This window comes from Mustela nigripes, chromosome 4, assembly GCF_022355385.1.
Source record: "Mustela nigripes isolate SB6536 chromosome 4, MUSNIG.SB6536, whole genome shotgun sequence".
NCBI lineage: Eukaryota > Metazoa > Chordata > Mammalia > Carnivora > Mustelidae > Mustela > Mustela nigripes.
The window spans coordinates 115,636,387-115,657,014 of record NC_081560.1 but is presented as its reverse complement, the minus strand read 5'-3'; the positions used below and the strand labels follow the sequence as shown (position 1 = coordinate 115,657,014).

At 37.6% G+C, this 20,628-nt stretch overlaps 1 protein-coding gene across 7 annotated transcripts in view; it reads left to right on the top strand.

Annotated features, from left to right (window-relative positions):
- The window catches only part of RYR2 (ryanodine receptor 2), a 739,709-nt gene that overhangs the window by 376,485 nt on the left and 342,596 nt on the right, over nucleotides 1-20,628 (top strand). For all 7 annotated transcript variants that reach the window (XM_059397367.1, XM_059397365.1, XM_059397366.1 and 4 more), the window contains 4 exons: nucleotides 2,048-2,212; nucleotides 4,917-5,038; nucleotides 8,989-9,172; nucleotides 11,524-11,659. In XM_059397367.1, coding sequence (XP_059253350.1) covers nucleotides 2,048-2,212; nucleotides 4,917-5,038; nucleotides 8,989-9,172; nucleotides 11,524-11,659 — 607 coding nt within the window. The remainder of the gene's footprint in view (nucleotides 1-2,047; nucleotides 2,213-4,916; nucleotides 5,039-8,988; nucleotides 9,173-11,523; nucleotides 11,660-20,628) is intronic.

Genomic DNA, 20,628 nt, shown 5'->3' with positions numbered 1-20,628 from the left:
AATAAAAACCAAACAAAACATAGCTTTACAGTTAGTAATGGTGACTTCTTAAAACACAATCCACAGTCCATAAATAGATCACCAACTAATTCCCTCAGATAAAAGGAAAACAAAAAGTTAGAATGTTAGAGGCTCATTGTTTTTATCTGAGGAGATAATTACATTGTTATATTTTTCCCTAGAATTTAATTTTCCCATCGATGGGTTTGGTGTAAGTGGATTAGTAGTTTATCTTCTTTGACAGAATGAAGTTGGAATGGCTTAATAATCTGTTTTACTGCAGATTCTTAGAATAGTGTTTTAAGTTATTTGCATGATGGTTAAACCAACTTATAATTGTATTCATTTTCTTCTATGACCTTGACTGATTGTATTAAGAATTTCAATTCATTTTAATTTTCAAATGTTGGAGTGTTTGTAACCATTTTAGAGTTATTAGTATAATGTGCAAAACAAAATCTATCAAAATTATGTTTTCCTTGAATTACTCCTTTTTGTATAACAGCCGTAAAGTTTACTCCAAACTAATCTTCAAAACATTTGTGTAATTTTTACGAAGGCTAAACAAGGAAAGACTCAAATGAAATTTAAAATTAATTTAACTATACAAGTTAGAACAAGGAAAAGAATTTTAAAAAAACACAAAAGGAGGTACAGTAACCAAAAGAACATTAGATTTTTTTCGGGGGGGGGGGCTGTTATTTTAAGGACTGTATAGAACTTGAAGACATGTGTGCCTGAAAACCAGAAGTAAGTGTGGGAGGGAAAACTGAAAGAGTGTGTTGAAGGAGGAAACATTAAAATAAGGAGGGATTTCCATATTTATTTGGAATCAGAGGATTGGTTGTTTCTCATAACGCAGGGAGCTTGCCCTAGTAGCCCTATAGGGGCGAATCGTTCTGTAGTCCCCCTTGGAAGTTGCAATTGCAGAAACTGAATTATAGCTTTGATCAGTTCAAAAGAAATCCTCAGTGTTATTAACATCCTTAGTAACTCACCATCAACATTATTGACACCATTTTCATAGTCAGAATCATTAAAATTTAGGTAAGTGTTTATTTTGCCCCAGGCACCAGGCTGTACCCTTTATGTGCCTTATCTCATTTTTTCTGATACTGTGGGGGAGGTACTTTCCTTAGCTTTATGTATAGATGAGAAACTTGAGGCTGAGAAGGTTTACTTAAATTGTCTTAAGGTCACAGAGGTAATCAGTGGCAGAGATTGAACTCAGAACTGGATTTTCTCTTCCCTTAAACCTATGCCCTTAATTGCCAATAATGAAAAAAAAAATCTGGGGGTGCCTGGATGGCTCAGTGGCTTAAAGCCTCTGCTTTCGGCTCAGGTCATGATCCCAGGGTCCTGGAATCGAGCCCCGCATCGGGCTCTCTGCTCAGTGGGGAGCCTGCTTCTTTCTCTCTCTGCCTGCCTCTCTGCCTACTTGTGATCTCAGTCTGTCAAATAGATAAATAAAATCTTTGAAAAAAAAATTGGAAACAATATGAAGCATAAGCTACTAATATTAAGATCTCTGGTTTGGAGCTTGCCTTTAAGCAATGTAAAATTTTATATTAGGGCCAAAATAATATCCTACCAGTGTGAATAATTCAAGGTATGTTTATTGATCTTAATAATTTCCCACTTTGATTTTCAGTATCAGTTGAACTGCTGGAATAGAGTATTTGACATTATTATTTTAAAGGATGTCAGACCGCTGAATTTTTCAAGGAACATAGCTACAAAAAGGCAAAGTTCTTTCAATATGAACTAGTACTTTGGGTACCTGGGTAAGCCAGTCAGTTAAGTGTCTGTCTTTGGCTCAGAACATGACACCATGGTCCTAGGATCGAGTTCCACGTGGGGCTCCCTGCTCAGCAGCGAGGCTGCTTCTGCTTCTGCCTCTGTCTGTCTGCTCTCAGGAAAAAATAAAATCTTTAAAAAATATATATGTATTAAATGTATGTATATGTATGTATACACACACTCACACACAATACATACTGGTATTTTCAGGACTTTTGCTTATCTTCTTCTTTTTTTCTTTTCTTAGGAAAAATTGGATGTAGGCGTGAGAAAAGAAGTTGATGGCATGGGGACATCTGAAATAAAATATGGAGACTCAGTATGCTACATACAACATATAAATACGGGCCTGTGGCTGACTTACCAGTCTGTGGATGTGAAATCAGTGAGGATGGGATCCATACAACGTAAAGTAAGATTATGTAAACACGCAGTTTATAGCCGCCATTTTGTATGACAAAATATGCAAAAAGAGCAAGGGGTAGCTAACACTTGGAGCCACCTGCTAAACACGCAAAACCATCAAATCCCACCATAATCATCTCTTTGGTTTTTGTGAGGTAGTAATGCCGGATGTCACATTATGGCTTGAAATACTAAGCTAAGAAATTAGTAATCTTTTCTGGATTCTAGCAGTCTACCGCCTCCTTCACTTTGTTCTCCATGCTCCTGCCAGGTTTATGTCTCTAAAATGCAGGAGAGCTCATGCACGCTAACTAATTAATTAATTTTAATCTAAAGGTGTACACTTGATTAAGTTATTAGATTTTTGTGCATTTTGGGACAACTTCGGTATGTCAATGTCCTTTTCCAGCTATATATATCAATTCTAAAACAATCAAGTATTTTCACCAATAATTTGGTATCTAAATCAAGATATTCTATAAGTGTGAAAAATAAATAAGTGTAAAAAATAAATACACTGGATTTTGAAGGCAAAGAACAACAAAAAGGGAATGCTAAATTCTTCATTAACAGCTTTGTTCTGTTTATTTATTGAAATAATAATATTTTGGATATATTAGGGAAAATCAAATATATAATTAAAATTTTACCTTTAAAAAAAACTTCCTTTGATGTGTGCTCTAGAAAAATTTACATATTTTAGAAACACTTTCTGCCACCCCTTCTCACCCACCCCATGCTTCCTTCTACTTACTACCACATCGAAGGATAAATACTGTCATTGCTCGTCATAATGGGGATGAGTTCTGTACAAGGCTTTTTATTTCATTTTATGGATGGAGATTTTATTGGATTTGTCCTACTGCATACTGTATGCAGTATCAATATTATACACTGATATTTACCAAAAAGGTAAACATTCAGAGTATGATGGCATAAATCACAAGGAACAGAAAGAGGAAACAAAGCAAAATTTTTAACTCAGGTATGACCTTCTTTGAGCTCTTTCCTAGCACCACATTTTCATTATAGCTTATTTTTTCTTTTTAAGAGTTGAATATGATAGGGGAGCCTGGGTGGCTTGGTGGGTTAAGCCTCTGCCTTCAACTCGGGTCATGATCTCAGGGTCCTGGGATTGAGCCCCGTGTCGGGCTCTCTGCTCAGCAGGGATCCTACTTCCCCCTCTCTGTCTGGCTGCCTCTCTACCTACTTGTGATCTCTCTCTTTGTCAAACAAATAAATAAAATATTTTTTAAAAAAAGAGTTGAATATGATAAATGGTTATGGGAAAAATATAGGTAGAAATGGTAACATATAGGCACATTTTTTAGAGATGTGTTTATTGAGAGAGAGACAGAGAGTAGGGGTGCTGCAGGGAGGAAGAATCTCAAGCAGACTCACCACTGAGTGTAGAACCTGATGCAGGGCTCCATCCCAGGACCTCAACTACCATGACCTGAGCTGAAACCAAGAGTGGGACACTTAACCTGCTGAGCCACCCAGGGACTCTGTCATATTTTTGCAAAGATAGAAATAAGTTTTAATCAGAACATCACTAGAAATTTCACGTTCCATTTCCCCATTCTCTATACTTAAGTGGTAAATGCAAAAAAAAAAAAAAATATATATATATATATACACACACACACACACACCTACATATATGTATTCACAATACTTAAATATATATAAAGATAGATATATCTATCTTTATATATATGGCTTAAACAATTGTCTTCAGTCCTTTTTTCCTTTTTTGCCCAAGTACCACCTGAATGAATTTTTTAAAACCACACACCTCATGGCGTAGTTTTTATTATAAATTAAAATAGTTGCAAATAAAATGATTTCTGGCTTATTGTAAATAGGAACATTTTAAACCAAACTCTACATATGTCTTTTAAATATGTTGTCTGGGAATTAAATATCAAGAGTTCCCACAATTACCTTTCCCCATTCTGCTAAATTCAATGAAAATGCCAAGCCCTGGAAATTTTTTCTTCTAAGTGGACCTCAAAGTAATTCCCTCCACCATATCCCTGTAGATCTAGTTCAGCCTTTCTCATTCGTTATGTGCACTATTTCTAGAGCCTCTTTTTTTTTAAATTTTTTTATTTTTTATAAACATATATTTTTATCCCCAGGGGTACAGGTATGTGAATCGCCAGGTTTACACACTTCACAGCACTCACCAAAGTATTTCTAGAGCCTCTTCACCAGTATGTCTGCTTGCCTTCAGTCTTACTTCTCTCCAGTCTATTCTGGCTTTATGTCTGCCATGTTCAGAACCCATCATCGATGAGCTTTACTCTTTGTGGTAATTCCACAAGATCATTGCTTAATCAGTCCTTTCTCTGTCTTCCGTCCATTGCAGTTATGCTGGGGTTCTTAATAATTACTCTGCTGTCTTATTCCTTAACCATGGGTTAAAGTAAAAGTGGGACTTAGACTCACCATCATCAGCTAGAATAGAACTTTCCTTTTAGAAGGCTAAGGGTGTTGAGAAGCTAACCAGTCTTCAGTTAGAGAAGACAGACTTTATAGGCCATAGATGAGATAATCCAGTAAAGTCTCTATGGTAGACTTATTACCACTTGGAGAACCATCTACATATTAAATCCTTAGGGGAAGACTCTAAGGATTGAGTCATCTTCTTAACACCCATTTAGAAAGGAGATGGAAGTAATGGTGTTATTTCTGCATTTCTACAGGCTATTATGCATCACGAAGGTCACATGGACGATGGCTTGAATTTATCTAGATCTCAGCATGAAGAATCGCGGACTGCACGAGTCATCCGGAGTACAGTTTTCCTTTTCAATAGATTTATAAGGTACATTTTCTTCTGTTGTAGTAGTTGTTTGACATTCTATTTCAATTTCCTTATCAGGTTTACAAATACATAAGTCTAAGATATACAATGGTGGTAAACCTGTAATTCGGTAGGATAGCAGTACATACTAGAAAATGACAGATGATTTTATGTCTTTCTTATAAATAAACTTTTAAAAAAGGGAATGTGATTTTTACAAATTGTGTGTGTAACTTATAATTTGTAGCTGTAGTTCAGGATTATTCTATAATAGACCCTTTTGCTTGAACTATTTAAATTTACTTTCACACATAATGAAGCCTAGATACTTGTGAATTTTGAACTGTATGAATGTGTATATGTATATATTGATTTTAAAGGTGTGGAGAGGGGAAAAGGAAGAGAGGGAGAGAGAGAATCTTAAGCAGGCTTCATGTCCAGTGTGGAGTCAAATGCAAGGCTCCATCTCATGACCCTGAGATCATGACCTCAGCTGAAATCAAAAGTCAGACTCTTAACCAACTAAATCACCCAGGCACTCCCTGAATGGTATTTAAAAATGATTCATGTAGTAAATAACTTTTCATATTTCCTAATAGAAACGGTTGCATATCTTCAAACTAAATCAAGCTCATGGTCAAGGTGTTTCCTGGTATCATTATACCAATATACATTCTGACTTGTGATGGATATATCATATGTCTCTTTAAACTTGCCAATTTGATGAGAAAAAAATTTACATGTGTGTGTATGTATATACAGATACATATATATTTATTTATAATAATTTTTAAGTTGAATTTGCTTAAGAATTGTGAAAATAGGTATTTCATATTTGTTGTTCAGTTTTCTTTATTTTTCTTTGTGATTTACCTGTGTAAGTCACATGTTCACTATGTTCATAGTGAACAACTATGTTCATGTAAATCATTATGTTCATATGTTTTTTATACATTTGAGTTTTACTTATATGCTCATTAGTATTTACTGAGCTATTGGACTTCCTGAATTTATACAGCTCTTTAATGTATTTTAGAAATATTAAAACATTTTACATAATTACAGAATATTTTAAAGGGTATGTTATTTTAAGTAAAATAATTTGATCCTTCCATAATATTCATGAAAGTACCAGGATTCTTTAAAATCTCCATGTCTTCACAATATTGGCACCTATATATTTTTCAAAGTAATTTTTTTAAGTATCCATTTTATTAATGTAGGTTTATTTACTATTAAGAGCCTAATTTTTAAAAATGCATAGGCAGACTTCTGTTTTTACTTCTTAGAGTGAGAGTCAAGGTCATTTAGTTTTTCTTCATTTGTGTTTTCTTATGTAGTTTCTTTTCTTTTTAAGATTTCATTTATTTTAGAGAGAGAGAGTGCAGGAGTGCATGCTCAAATGGGGGAAAGGGTAGAGGGAGAGGATGAGAATTCTATGCAGACTCCACACTGAGCATGGACCCTGACATGGGGTTTGATCTCACGACCCTGCGATCATGACCTGAGCTGAAACCAAGAGTCAGATGCTTAACTGACTGACCCACACAGGCGCCCCTCAGTTTATTTTTTGTGACCCTTCTGGTCTCTGTGTTCCAGGTCAGGGTAGTGATGGTGGCAGAACTGTGTCTGTGTGTGTGTGTGTGTGTGTTTGCACTTGTGTTGTGAGACATGATTCTATTTTTCTCAGCTATAAGAAAAACATATAAAACCTTCTTTTCCTTTCGGTATATTAATGAATGTATTCTTAAAGTAATTATATTAGGGAGGAATCTGTATTCAGTAGTAGTATTTTTTGATTCTCAAAATACAAAATGTAGAGATGAAATTCATGAATTTAACTTTCACTCTGGTATAGTAGGATTTTACTACCTTTGGTTACCTCGATTGTTTTTTTCTCTTCATTTTTTTGTTCTTGATAAATTAAAATGATGAATGTCTTCATAGGAAACAGATGTTGTAAAACTTAAATAACAATTTTAGGAGTCTTGGATAGTATTTGTCTGACAGAGGCTTCTAGAAAGTAATTTAATGGTTACATTACAGATAACATATATTCAACTTAATAACCTAAAAACTGACATTTATTGTTTCTTTTTACATTTAAAAATTTAGATATTAAATTTGGTGGTGCACCTGGGTGGCCCAGTTAACTGAGTTTCCAGCTGTTTGTTTTGGCTTGGGGTCATGATCTCAGGTTGTGGGATTGAGGTTCCCGTCCAGATCACACTGAGTAGGGAGACTGCTTGTCCATCTCCCCTCCCCCACCACCCCCCTGCCACATACATGGGTTCCTGGCCCATGCACTTGCTCTCTCTCTCTCTCAAATGAAAAAGAATTTTTAAAAATGTAAATACTATATATGAATAACTTTTGAATTTCATTCACTTTGGTGTGAGAGTTGACTTTGACTTCTTTACAAATATATTTATGATTCAATTAAAGTGTAATAGGATAAAATGTTTAAAACAGAAGTATATCATCGTATATAAATTTTCATTGTAGAAAGGGAGAAATAGTTTTCTTCTGAAAAGTCATTTATTTTACTTTTTTGGGCATAGAAAGACTTAAAGAGATGATAAAACTAGGCAATAGATAAGTTCCATGTAATAGATTGTAATGAAATTGCAGACAAAAACTTTAGAAAAGTTGTACAGTTTTCCTATTTCTACTCTTTAAAAAGCTGAAATCAACTATTTCAAAATTCTTTGTAATCTTTATGTAATTGATGATGCAGCTTAAATATTTGTGAGCATTGTAAATTCAAAGATAAGCTAATTTTCATTTATGAGGCCCTTATTGTTTTTAAAATGTAAATTCTAAAACAGATAATTAGGCAGAAACATTTCCTTGGAATAAAATATTGCCATATAATTTTGCTGTTGCAGAGAACAGGAAAGGAAGTATAATATTTCATGCATTAAATTTTGTCATACCTAATGTGAGTATCGCTTTATCAACTATTGTAGATGCTTTCTCCCATTATTTTATGGTGTCTTGTTGTATGTTTTTTTTTAATAAACTTCTTATTTGAAATGATTTTGAAGATTTTATTTATATATTTGGCAGAGAGAAAGAGTTTAAGCAGGTGGAGTGGCAGGCAGACAGAGAGGGAGAAGCAGGCTACCTGCTGAGCAGAGAGCCCGATGCGGGGCTCGATCCCAGGATCCTGGGATCATGACCTAAGCCAAAGGCAGATGCTGCACCAACTGAGCCATGCAGGCATCCCTTATCTTGAAAGGATTTTTATTTACAGATACCATATCTTAAAGTTCTTTCCAGATACCTTCAAAGCTGTGAATTTCAAAACTCAGAATCTCAGAAAGCTTACCAACTTAACACATTGACATGTCAGTAATGTGTTTTTCTTTGAAGAAAATGCAACACGATATTTCTTAATCCAATTTTAAATAATTTTTTGTTAGATAAGAGAAAAACATTTTAATATATTATTTTCTGATTGAGAAAATTTTAAAAATCAGCATCACTGGAATGTATTTTTAAACTGGCAGGAACTTTCTGAATGGCAGTGGGGGTCCCTGATCATTAGCAGTTAACCGTTCCTTCTCCACAAACAAAAAACAGAACAAGTACAGTCAGAATTCTGAAGCTGGGAAGCTGCATCTTAAACCTTGAAGTGTACGTAGTGATTTTAAAATGCAATTCAACTGGTTTCTAAATATTGAGACCATGGGCTTTGTAGGAATTGGTTCTTGAGGCCCTTTAGGTTTTTGTCTAGATGAGTTTCTCTTGATGCTGGTGGTTCTAATACAGCATCATATACACTTGACCAAGTTTAGAATTTTTTATTTGAATATATTCGTTACTGCTGTTTGAGGAAAACTAGGACCTTGCTTATGGGTTCCTTTTCAGAGGTGTAGGGACAGAGAATAAAGCTTAACATCCTCTGTGGTCTAAAAAATCAAGATTGCAGATCACTGATACAGAGAAATGTTTGCTATTTATTTTAGGGGCCTTGATGCACTCAGCAAGAAAGTGAAGTCTTCCACGGTGGACCTCCCTATAGAATCTGTGAGTCTAAGTCTGCAGGACCTGATTGGTTACTTTCACCCCCCAGATGAGCATTTAGAGCATGAAGACAAGCAGAACAGATTGCGAGCTCTGAAGAACCGGCAGAATCTCTTCCAGGAAGAGGTGAGTTTCTACGGACATTCGTCTCTTCTATGCTGCTGTCTCAGGAAAACAACTTCTCTGTGGGGAATTTCTCTGACAGGTTTGCATTTTGAGTTGGGTGAGCAGGTAAACTGTGGCATAAGGGAACCAGGCCTTGGAGGAATGCTGCAATTAGTTTTGTTTCTCTGTCAGAGAGTGCTCCCTTAAAAAAAAAAAAAAAAAAAAAATTTTAGTTTGCCGTCTGCTCAGCCATCATGCCGATCATTCATTGCACTGCAGTTTACTTCGTGTTCGTTATATAAACACAGTATCTTGAAGTATCTAAATGAATACGGGCTTTGTAAAACAGGAGGGTTTTTAGACTATTCCGGAAGTTCTTGAGGCTACTTGGATGTGCCTGAAGATCCACGGGAGTCTTTGTACGGGGAGGGAGTCTGTCCAGGAGAGGGCAGGCCACCTGGGGAGGCAGAGCTCAGGGCTCTCTGCTTAGAGCAACTCCACTTACTACTTCTATGTGTGTTCAGTTTTTGTGTGTGATTTTATTTCATGCACATTCCAGTTAAAAAGAGCTCAAGTGCCATATTTCATAGGCAGAATAATAGAAGGACTGAGGGATAGGTCTACCGATCCCGAAATGAGTGTTGGAATTAGTACCGTGTATTCACGAGCTTCAGTGGGAGGATGTCAGAGGTGAGCCGGCACATCAGGCCAGCTTAGCAGGTGCTCGAATTCTTCTCAGTGCTCCCTGTATGTGGAATAATAAATGTGTCTGAGGAAAACTGTCTCTGCAAAAGCATCTAAGAAAACAGGTTAGTGAATATTGCTGAAGATCCATAAACCCTAACTCTACATTCTTCTAGTTTTAAAACCGTTTCCTCATTTTCCGTCAAAGGTCTTTGAAATTCACATTAATTTTTGGGGACTCTTACTGTGTATACAAAACCGATGTGCTTAGAGACCAAAGTGGTATGAAAGCACAGGGCAGGTCAGCAAAGAGCCAGTAACAACATGGAGTAGTTTGGTGGGCCCTTTACATTTGGTGTGTACCAAAATGTTAGACTGTGCTGTGTTCATTTAGTATCCTGAAAAACTGAAATGAAATACTAGGGTATGAAATTTTGAAGTATTGATTTGGATTTTTTTTTTTTTCTTCAATTTCTCATGGAAGACGGCATAGATAGGGACCTAGAAATAGGCCCAGGTTCCTGGTGCCTCTTACAACTCTGTGAGAAAGAGGTTCCCTTGATCAGTCAACTTGAACCAGCAACTCCTTGTATATGCTTTGCCACATTTTGGCAACCTTGATCTAGCAATAATAATAAAAACACAAGTTCAAATGTAGACAGCGTCTTACAAAGCTCTATAATGCATTTTTGACCTTCTTTAAAGATCTCTTGTCATGAGCTTTTCTTCATTTATTAGATCTTTCATTTAATATTAAAAATAATAATAATGATTATGACCATTATGATGCCTGTCCTAAGAACAATGTTTCTTAGGTCTTATGCTTTTCTAATAGAGGAAAAGAAGTCATTTTCCTCTACTTCTCTTAGGTTCATTGGTTGGGGTCCTGCAGATTAGAGTGACAAAAAACAGATATTTAAGAGAAAACAAGATGTATTAACATGTGAATCACACATATCCATGAGAGCACTCAGTGATGAGCAACTCAAGGGAGTGGTTAGAACTCGGGCTTATATAGCGTCCTAACAGAAGGACAGTAAATTTGTAGAAAAGGAAAGAGATAAAGGAAAGGAGTTTTGAGCTTCTAGCGGCAGTAAATTGTGGGAAGGTGAATACCTGGGGGAACTTAGTGGAAGTTAAGGGTGAGTTAGTAAAGTTATGTAGCTTCATCTGTGAAGATTCTGGGCTGATAGATGTTAGGCCTTGTTTCTTACGATTAACATCTTCTGTCCTTCTTGGAGGAGGAAAAAGGGCAGAGAATTTTTCTTGTGTCTGCCTTTTCTCAACTGCCTTCAGCTCCAAATAATCCTTGTGCCAAAGTGGCATATCTTGTGGTGGCATTCTCTGAACCTCTTCATTTACTCATGGTACAATGCAGTTGTGACTGATCCATTAATCTACTAGTAAACCTTGCAAATGGAAGTAGAAAGCACATACCTTTGTATTGTTCTTCTGCTTCTATTCGAGCATAGCCCTCAGGATTTAAAAACCACTTGAATTATGTCAAGAACATTTTATTTTACATACAAGTGTTTTTCTTTCTGACATTTAAATAATAGGACCTCAATTTTCTTCATGATTAACAGTCTTACTTTAAGCCAGACTTTTTTTTAATGAATCAACCTAGCATTTTTTTGGTCTGTGAACAGAATCACAGTTTCTTATGGTAATTTGTATTAACCTTCCAGGGAATGATCAACCTCGTGCTCGAGTGTATAGACAGGCTGCACGTGTACAGCAGCGCGGCCCACTTTGCTGATGTCGCCGGGAGAGAAGCCGGCGAGTCCTGGAAGTCGATTCTGAATTCTCTCTATGAGTTGCTAGGTAAGAAGTATGATGGTTTTCAAGGTAGCTGACTCACATCTATTTCAAATGATCACATAGCAGGTAATGTAGTTTCATGATAAGCTTCTTCATCGAGGCTTTTGGTGTTTACTGTTGTTGCGCTTAAAGCCAAGTGATGTTTGTTGTACTTACATCCATCTTGGAGTGTGGAATGTGGCCAGAGCAGTAAATTGATCTCTGATTTATGGAGGGGCATCTTTGAGAGTTTGAGTTTGTGGGTGAGGGACCTCTGTGTGAATATGCATCAAATATTTCCTCTCCAAATCTCAGGTTAGTCCCACAAGACCCGTCTTTCTCCCTCACAAGAATCTTGTCAGGAGCCTTCCCCTTCACCTTCTGTAGTCTTTTTGAGATTTGCACTTGCACCTTCTAGGTGTGCTTGAGGTAAATGAAGAAATGCTTGTGGTGTTTGGTGCTGCATTCCTATTGTCTGTATGCGAACCTACGTCCTTAGTATTTTTGGCCTGGGCTATTCAACTAGCATTCACTTGTCTCTTGTTAGGAACTATGACCTTGCGAGCTAGTGAGCTGACCTCCAATGAGGATAAAGAAAAATAGTTTATTTCTCAAAGCAATGGAAGAAGCCAAAATATCAGCATTTGGAGGCCAATTCTTCAAATCACACTTCTCGTAGGACAGTATGACGGGGACAGTTGACATGCAGTGGATTGAGTCACAGGAAAAGAATTGTGAGCTTAGGGAGTCCAGTTCAGTTACACTGGAAATACGCCTGCCCGCCCTTTTGCTTTGGATGGAGACATCATGATCAGCTAAGGCTGCTTGCTACAAATATCCTTGGAAAAAAAAGCCTATAAGAAAGGCTTTCAGTGGCTCCTTTACAAGACATGCAAAAACAAGAGACCAATAAAGAATGACCTCTGTCTTCACTCACCCTCAGTTACAAAATCCCAGACTCATCTGATCCACTGTGACTGCACCTCTCTTCCATTTAGAAATTTCTTACATTTTCCCATCATTCCAGAAGGTGAAGTTTAACGTGTGCTTTGCCTGGTATGTGAGGTCCTGGTGAACGCTTCCAGCCTGATCTTTGCCACTCTCTTTCACTTTTCTCTAGCTGTACCCATTTCTGAGTGCCCTGTCCATGCTTTGGTAACATTTTCCTACTCCCCTCTTTTCCAGAATTCCTGGCTCAATTCATGCATGACTTTTTTGAAGTTAATGTTTTGAAGTTAATGTTTTCTAGCTCTGTAGCATGATTGAGCAGTTCCTCCTCCTCTCTCTCTCTCTCTCTCTTTTCTCTCACTCACTCTGCTTTCTTGGCACTTAGTATTTACTTGTGTTATAACACTTACTCATTTCTTAGTTACATAGGTGCCTGTGATCTCCAGGGCAAGAATGGCACCTTCTCTGATTTTTGCATCTCTGTCCTTTAACTCCATGTCTGGCACATGGCAGATACTCAGTAAAGGTTGACTAATTAAATAAATTGAGTTCTGATAGAGTAGGAAAGTATATCCCTAAGTAGAGAAAAGAGGTCTTGAGGTGTGTGTGTGTGTGTGTGTGTGTGAAGAATGAAAGGCATCAAAATAATTGTAAATTCTCTATAATCTAATTGAAACTCATTAAAACTTAATAATACTATTTAGCAAATAGAACTGCTATGCCTGCTAGCATTTCTAATATGCTCCCTTTAGGTGGGCTATTTGATCTGCCAATGAAATTAAACACAGGCATTTTGATACTTTTAGAATAAGGGGTGACTAGCGTTTCTTTGAGCATGACTAGGCCACAGAGGCTTTCTAGGAATCTGGATTTATTATTTTACCCATGAAATCATTAGGACAAGGATTTTGTGATGCCACATTCTGGAGGCTGCATGCCTTTTCCAGTGAAGAAATTACAGTGGTGAGTTTCTGTATTTGGTAGAGACTGGTGTATGGTTGTGTTTTAACACCACAATTTAACATCTTCACTTTCTGTGACATTCTAGATCTCAAGGTCAAGAGGTGCTTCATCTGTGTGTGTTTGAGGGTAGGAAGGATTATATGCAGACAGTGTTATTTTGGAAATATCTAGACAGTGCACATCTTACCGACAACTTCGTATCCGCTCTTTCCATAGTCGGGTACTTTTTTCATTTCAACAGGTCCATGTGTTCATGTATCCATAAGAATAAAAATGTACAGAGACAACTCTAATGATTTTTCTAAAATCACAGAAAAAGTTTAATCCAACAAAGTCAACATCTCAGTTTTATCATTTTGGGCTATGTTTCCTCAAGCTTATACTCCTTTTACCTTCACAGACTTCTTTGGAGATTAAATTTCATTGTTTTAGAACCTAATGGAGTAGTAGTAATGAATTCTCCAAAATGCTGAGACGTGGAGAGTGGGAGCACCACTCCTCATCAGAATTGGTTTCATGGCTTTATTCTTAATGAGACCATGGATAAAGATAGGGTTTTTAAATGGTTTATTCAGAGTATGGAGGGGGAAGAAGCAGTTGTTGTAGGTAGAATGATGGAATGATGATGGATCTCTTAGGATATGTCCACTTGCAGATTACAGCCTCAGCTCAAAGTGGCTCACGTGGTGGAGGGCATTTATTGGGTAGTAGAGCTGGACGTCGGCCAGTGGGTGTACTCAACGGCTTCATCATGGCATCCAAAAGCTGCTTCTTTATATTTGTTCTGCCTTCCACAAAGGTCAGTTTCGTCCAATACCCGCTTGCCTTGTGTGGCCTCAGTGGGCTGCCCTCAGCTCCCACTGCTGCAGATTTCCTCTCTGACAGGCAAAACACGAAAGAGGCTGCTCCTGGAAATTACCTCTTAGGGAAGAGTATGCCATTTCCTAAAACCCCTAGCAAATCACCTCTTCATCTCATTAGCCCAGACTGTATCTGTTGTCTTTCCTGAGCTCATCACTCTTGCAAGGGAGGACACGAATTTCACTAACACTGGCTCTGACTGATCAAGGACTCACTCCTGGAACTGGGACCAAGCCCTTGGATTGCGTGGCTGTCATACAGAGATGAACATTGCAGAAAATTCTGGGGAAGATGCTGAAGTGTCCAGCTCAAATGTTAACATAGATACTTGACTCATCCAAAAGTTTTTATGGACTAAATTCTAATCTGAGTGCTTTTGTCTGCCACGTATCACCACGTGTAAACAGTTGGCACTCAATAAATATTTGTTTGAATTATTCAATAAGTGTATTAGAGATTCCCAGGGAGGTTAGATGTTCCTATAATAGCTTAGTTGTGGTCATTGTGTCACTGTTTTACACACCAGTGCACCTGCTACTCCCCCATCATTGTGTCTTATTCTTGGGGAAAAAAAAAAGACTTAATCTTTAATCCATAGGCAACAGTCTCTGAGAAAATGACCCTTCTTTAAGCCACAAGGTCTCAAAATTAAAGCTCTCCTACTTGTATGACCTTGTACAGATGACTAAACTTACAGTTCGTTTCTTCATCTGCAACACTGAATGTAGAGTGCCTGCTCTGGAGGTTTATCATGCAATCCCCCAAGGTGATGTGACGTACTGAGAACACCAGGCGCGTCGTGAGTGATACCTGTTGTTTTACATGTTACCTGTACATGGCTATAATTCTCCCTTAATGATGGTGTTGATGGCTTAAATCTAGTAAGAGTTTTTGTTAATCCCCCACACATACCTCTTTGTCTCTGTCTCTGTCTTTCTCTCTCTCTTAATATATTTCTTCAGGAAGCTTCTTTTTCCATTTTGTTCATTATTTCCCAAGTGTCTTGAATCTCTGTTCCTCTTACTGTCCTCTCGAAGGGTATCCTCTGTAACAGAAACCACGCCATGTTGGGAGAACATGGACTTGGAGTCCAGTCAATCTGGATTTAAATAGGAGTCCCATCTGTTCAAAAGATTGAGGGCTTGCTGTCCAAGATGCCCTAATCTGGGCAGTGAGGGTCAGCTGTGACCAGGATATGATCCCTGCTGCCATGGAATTAATGGTTCAGTAAGAGACACATAATGCATATAACAAAGCTAGCCGTGATGTTGTGCAGTTACTGACTTTACTGCCTTGACCATCTTGATGCAAGTTATTGTTAAATGATGTTAGTGATTAATATGAGATTGATAAATTTGACTACATAAAAATTAAAATATTTATGATAAATGATATTAAAAATAAAAAACAGGTGAGAATTTTGTAAAATATGCCACCTATATCAAAGACAAAGGCTCAGTTTCTCTAATATATGGAGTTTTCATAAATCCATAAGAAAAGGAACTATTTTCTGATGGAAAAATGCACAAAAGATGGAGACAGTAGTTTCCAGAAAAACAAATAATAAAAGATTCTCAACATGACCAATAACTGTAAATTAAGATGATGAGTAAGGATCATTTTTCATTTATTAGCTTAGCAGAGATAAAAAATTTGATAACACCTGTTACTGGGGAAAAACTTGGTAATATGTTTTTGGTGGGAGTGTAAATTGGTAGAATTTAAAGCAAACTTTGGTTGACAGTACACATCGCACTTGAAATGTGTTTCCTTTTACTCTAGAAATCCTACTTTAAGATATGTATTCTAGAGATATATTTGCACAAGTGTGGGAAGGTTGCCCACTGCAAAATTTTTTATAGATTACATAAAATTGAAAACTATTTTTCTATCAACGGGGGATTGGTTACAAAAGTAATAGTATAGTAATGTGTTATCTTTGAAAATTGAGATAAACCCATCATTGGGGAAATTGTATAAGACAGGCCAGATTGCTGTCCTTTTCTAGCATGGCCGTCTAGGATATGGTATTAAGTGGAAAAAAGAAAAAAAGAAAAAAAAAAAGCAAGAGGAACATTGTGTGCCCATGGAGATTCCAGTTGCATTGTATTAGAATTATGCAGAAAAAGATACATTCTTATACACCCTGGATGTTTCTGGAAGGATGCAAAGAAAACTGCTAGGTGGCTACTTTTTGGGGGACCCATCTTTTACTTTTTTTGTGTGTTCTATTATGCATTCTTACTGTGTTTACACACATTACTTCTATAATTGAAAAAGTCATTAACATAAATGTGTAATGTTGCACAACTGAGGATGGAAGGGGAAGTTAGTACATGAATTCCAGTTCACAGAAGAAGTAGAATGTTTATAATTCAGTGCATGCATGTAAAGAGGATCTCTTTCAATATATACATGGCAGGTTCACTAGTGGTAAATAGAACGATGAGAGATTTCGTGGCTTAAGTATTTCTTTGGCTACTCTTGATTTTTTCTATTTATTGTAGTGAACACTGATTTCATGATTAGAAAAAAATGAATACATTTTTAGGTTGACTTAAGAATCATTTGCTGCCAGTGATTTTTATTAAAGTTGGTGTGATTATAAGTAACCATCTCTACACAAGGATATATTTCAGTCTGTCTACAAAAGTATCAGATCTGCAGTAATATTTGGAGTTTGTAATACATTTATACCCCACAGTCCTTCCTTACCCAGCTATCGGAAGTTGGGTTCAAGTTTCATTCACTCCAAATTAATTAAGCCTCTTTCCCAAGCTTCCAACCAGGTAGACAGTTGACCCTGTCTTGGCTTCTTGTGTGGAAATAAGCCGCCTTCTTTTTTCTTCAGTAGGTGTATTTAGCATGGAGAGAGCAGGTGGGAATGATAATCTATAACAATTTTAAAATTTGACATGGATATATTTAATATATGTTTTAGGTGGAGAATGATAAAAGTAGATTTATGAGCCTGCCATGTGGAGGAATCTCAGAGACATTAGCATTCGTAGTTTAAAAGCATTGCTGTGGCTTCCTTCTCTGTGTCTTTTGTGAAATCCACATAATTAATCTGTAGGAGGCTTGCAAGGCAGGATGGTTTTTTAAAGATGTCTGAGAAATGGCCCTTTGGCAAACTCTGTCTATGAATACTCATGAAGATTCAAAGGATAGAACAAACAGCAAAAACCCTGGCCCTCTCAGAAAGGTGGAAGTTACCTTTTATTGAATATGTTAACACTTGGATAGGGAGCCATGATGAAGGATTTGGGCACATCCAGGACATTCTCCTGGGGTCCTAAGGAGGCAGATCTTCCGAAATGCTGTAAAACACTGGGGGAGGTAGCCAGGAGATGTTAGAGGAGGGCATTGCTTCAAACTTGCTCATACCAGGGATTACTTTGGCTTCTGCACATACAGATGTTTCTGTATTATCCTCCAGGAAATCCTGCAAGACATTTTATAAACAAAACACATTTTTTCTTTTTAACCTGGTAATAATCACTTTTCTACGAAATGACCATGACAGTCAGTAATCCTTTTTTAATGGAAATGCACTTTGTAACCTATTTTGTGAGATGTCTTCTTAATCTGTTGATAGACAGGGCCAGGATGCCACCCCTGGTAATCTCTTGTAAGTCAGGGGTTCCAGCAGGAAGAGACTGATGGCGGTGGGGGGGAGGGGCTGGAGCAGCACAGACTGGACCTGAGTATGAACTCTGGAATTAGAATTGCCTGGCTTTAAAGCCTTGGCTCCCTTGTGAGCCCCACAAGCAGGAACATACTGCTGTCTCTACTTACCTTCCCCTGCACCAGCCAGCTGATTGCCTCCTGATGGCGGTAGAGAGGGAGGGGAGAAGATAGCACAGTTTTTACTTGGTTGTGTGGTTGCCTCTTCTCTGGCTCTAGCCAGAAGGTTAAAGCTCTCATCCCTGGTGGGGGGGGATTGGAGGGACTGGCAAGGAGTTGACTTTTTCCGGCTCACATGTTAGAGGTCTTTAGCTGAGTTCCTGCTGATGGGACAGGATACCTGCAGCTTGGTTGTGGATGGCTGTTGGTAGCTCCTTAATTGGCCATGTACAGGTAATAGTTGATCTCCAGCCTCTTTTTCCTGAAGTCAACCTGCTGCTCCTGATGGCTCTCCTGATGACTCTATTCAGCACGAGTCCACAGACATACTCTCCCCCAGCATCCATGAGAAATGCTCATGCATTCTTGGCCTAACGCAGTCATGTAGGCCAGTGCATGCAAAGCAGTTTTTCATTGCTTCTCTTGCTCTGTCCACTTCCTGGGCAGGGTCATCAAACCTAAGTTCACAAAATTCCGGAACAACAGGGACCCTTCCTTACGCTTCCCAAGAAGTTTCCATGGCACAGCGCTCTTAAATTTTTCAACAACATTCTGGAGTTTTTGCTTGTTTATTTTTGGTGTTTTGGGTTTTCAGGACTTAGGAACAACAACTTGTTAATCTGAAAATTAAAACAAAGAAATCTTTGTGGATTCTAGTTCTTTGGTCCCTCATTTGTCTATGCTGGAATGATTAGTATTCCCAGACTTCGCATGTAAGCTCCAAAGGAGAGAAGCTCTTTTGATTTTCTGCTGTATCTCTTAGACCTGGAGTAGTGCCAGATGCAAAGCAGGTAATTCGTATTTGATAAATAAATTTCAAAAGTGAGAGTTTTCTTGGAAGATCTTATATCTTAATCTATTTGTGGTTTCCTGATTCTTTGAGTATATTGAGAAGTTACGAGTCTTGGAGCTTAAAGACACCAAGGCATGAGGACATACGGATATTACAATACAAATAAGAAAATGCAAAATAGAGTATTTTTTACAATCACTATTTTTTAAAAAGATTTTATTTATTTACTTGACAGAGAGATACAGTGAGAGAGGGAACATAAGCAGGGGAAATGGGAGAGGGAGAAGCACGCTTCCCGCCAAGCAGGGAGCCCGATGCGGGGCTCAATCCCTGGACCCTGGGATCATGACCCAAGACCTCAATTAATGACTGAGCCACCCAGGCACCCCTACAATCATCATTTTTCAATTGGCCACCAATATTACTTGCATTTTATCTTCTGATGAGATAAAAGTTCAGAAATTTAGTTATTCAACATTAAAAATATGGTTCTGTGAACTACCACTTCCCTTTTTAGAGCCCAGTCTGAATTGTTTTCATCATATTTAAATCGTACTGTACTTAACCATGAATATTCTTATTCTGTAAGAGACTGGATGCTGTTTATTCATTCACTAGTAAGAAATAACATACCTTCCAAATTTCAGGCAATGTACAGAGGTGTAATAAAACAGTGTCAAATAGAAAAGAACTTACAATATGCTAGAAGAAGACCCTCAAACCATTGTATTATATTCACATGTTATTCAAGTGCATACTCACAAGGGCCGGCTCTGGTGCCTGATGCATTTACATTCATTTTTTAAAAGATTTTTATTTTAAGCACTCTGTACACCCAGCATGGGGCTTGAACCCACAAACCTGAGATCGAGTTACACATTCTACCCACTGAGTCAGATATTTATATTATTTTGTAGGTAAAATAAATTTATTTATTTCTTAAATAAATACAGATGTATGGAAGAGCAAAGGTCTTTACCATCTTTAAGACCCATTAGCCAGCAACAGAAGAGGACTGGAAGGGGTTTAGTTTGCTTGTCCTGCATGAGGAAAGACATTTGTCTTGAGTATTTGCACCTTCGTCTTTCTTTCTTATTTTTTTTTTTTTAAGATTTTATTTATTTATTTGACAGAGACAGAGATCACAAGCAGGCGGAGAGGCAGGCAGACAGAGATCACAAGCAGGCGGAGAGAGAGAGGAAAGGGAGCAGGCTCTGTGCTGAGTATTGAGCCCGATGTGGGACTTGATCCCAGGACCCTGAGATCATGACCTGAGCCAAAGGCAGAGGCTTAACCCACTGAGCCACCCAGGCAGCCCCAAATTTTTGCACCTTCGTCTTGAAGCATCATGAGATTAAATTAAATTAAAGTTGCCATTGTGGTTTGGCATTCTTGAGACATCCAGCAGCAGCTGTCCATACCAATGATGTAGTTTCACCTTTTCTTCTTGAAAAGAAGGTAACTTTTTATTGTATTATTTGATTTTAAAATTAATGCTTCATTATAAAAATTCGATAGTTACTACAAAAAGGTGAAAACCATGTTAAAAATGTAACCACCCATAGTAATGTAGGACCTTTTA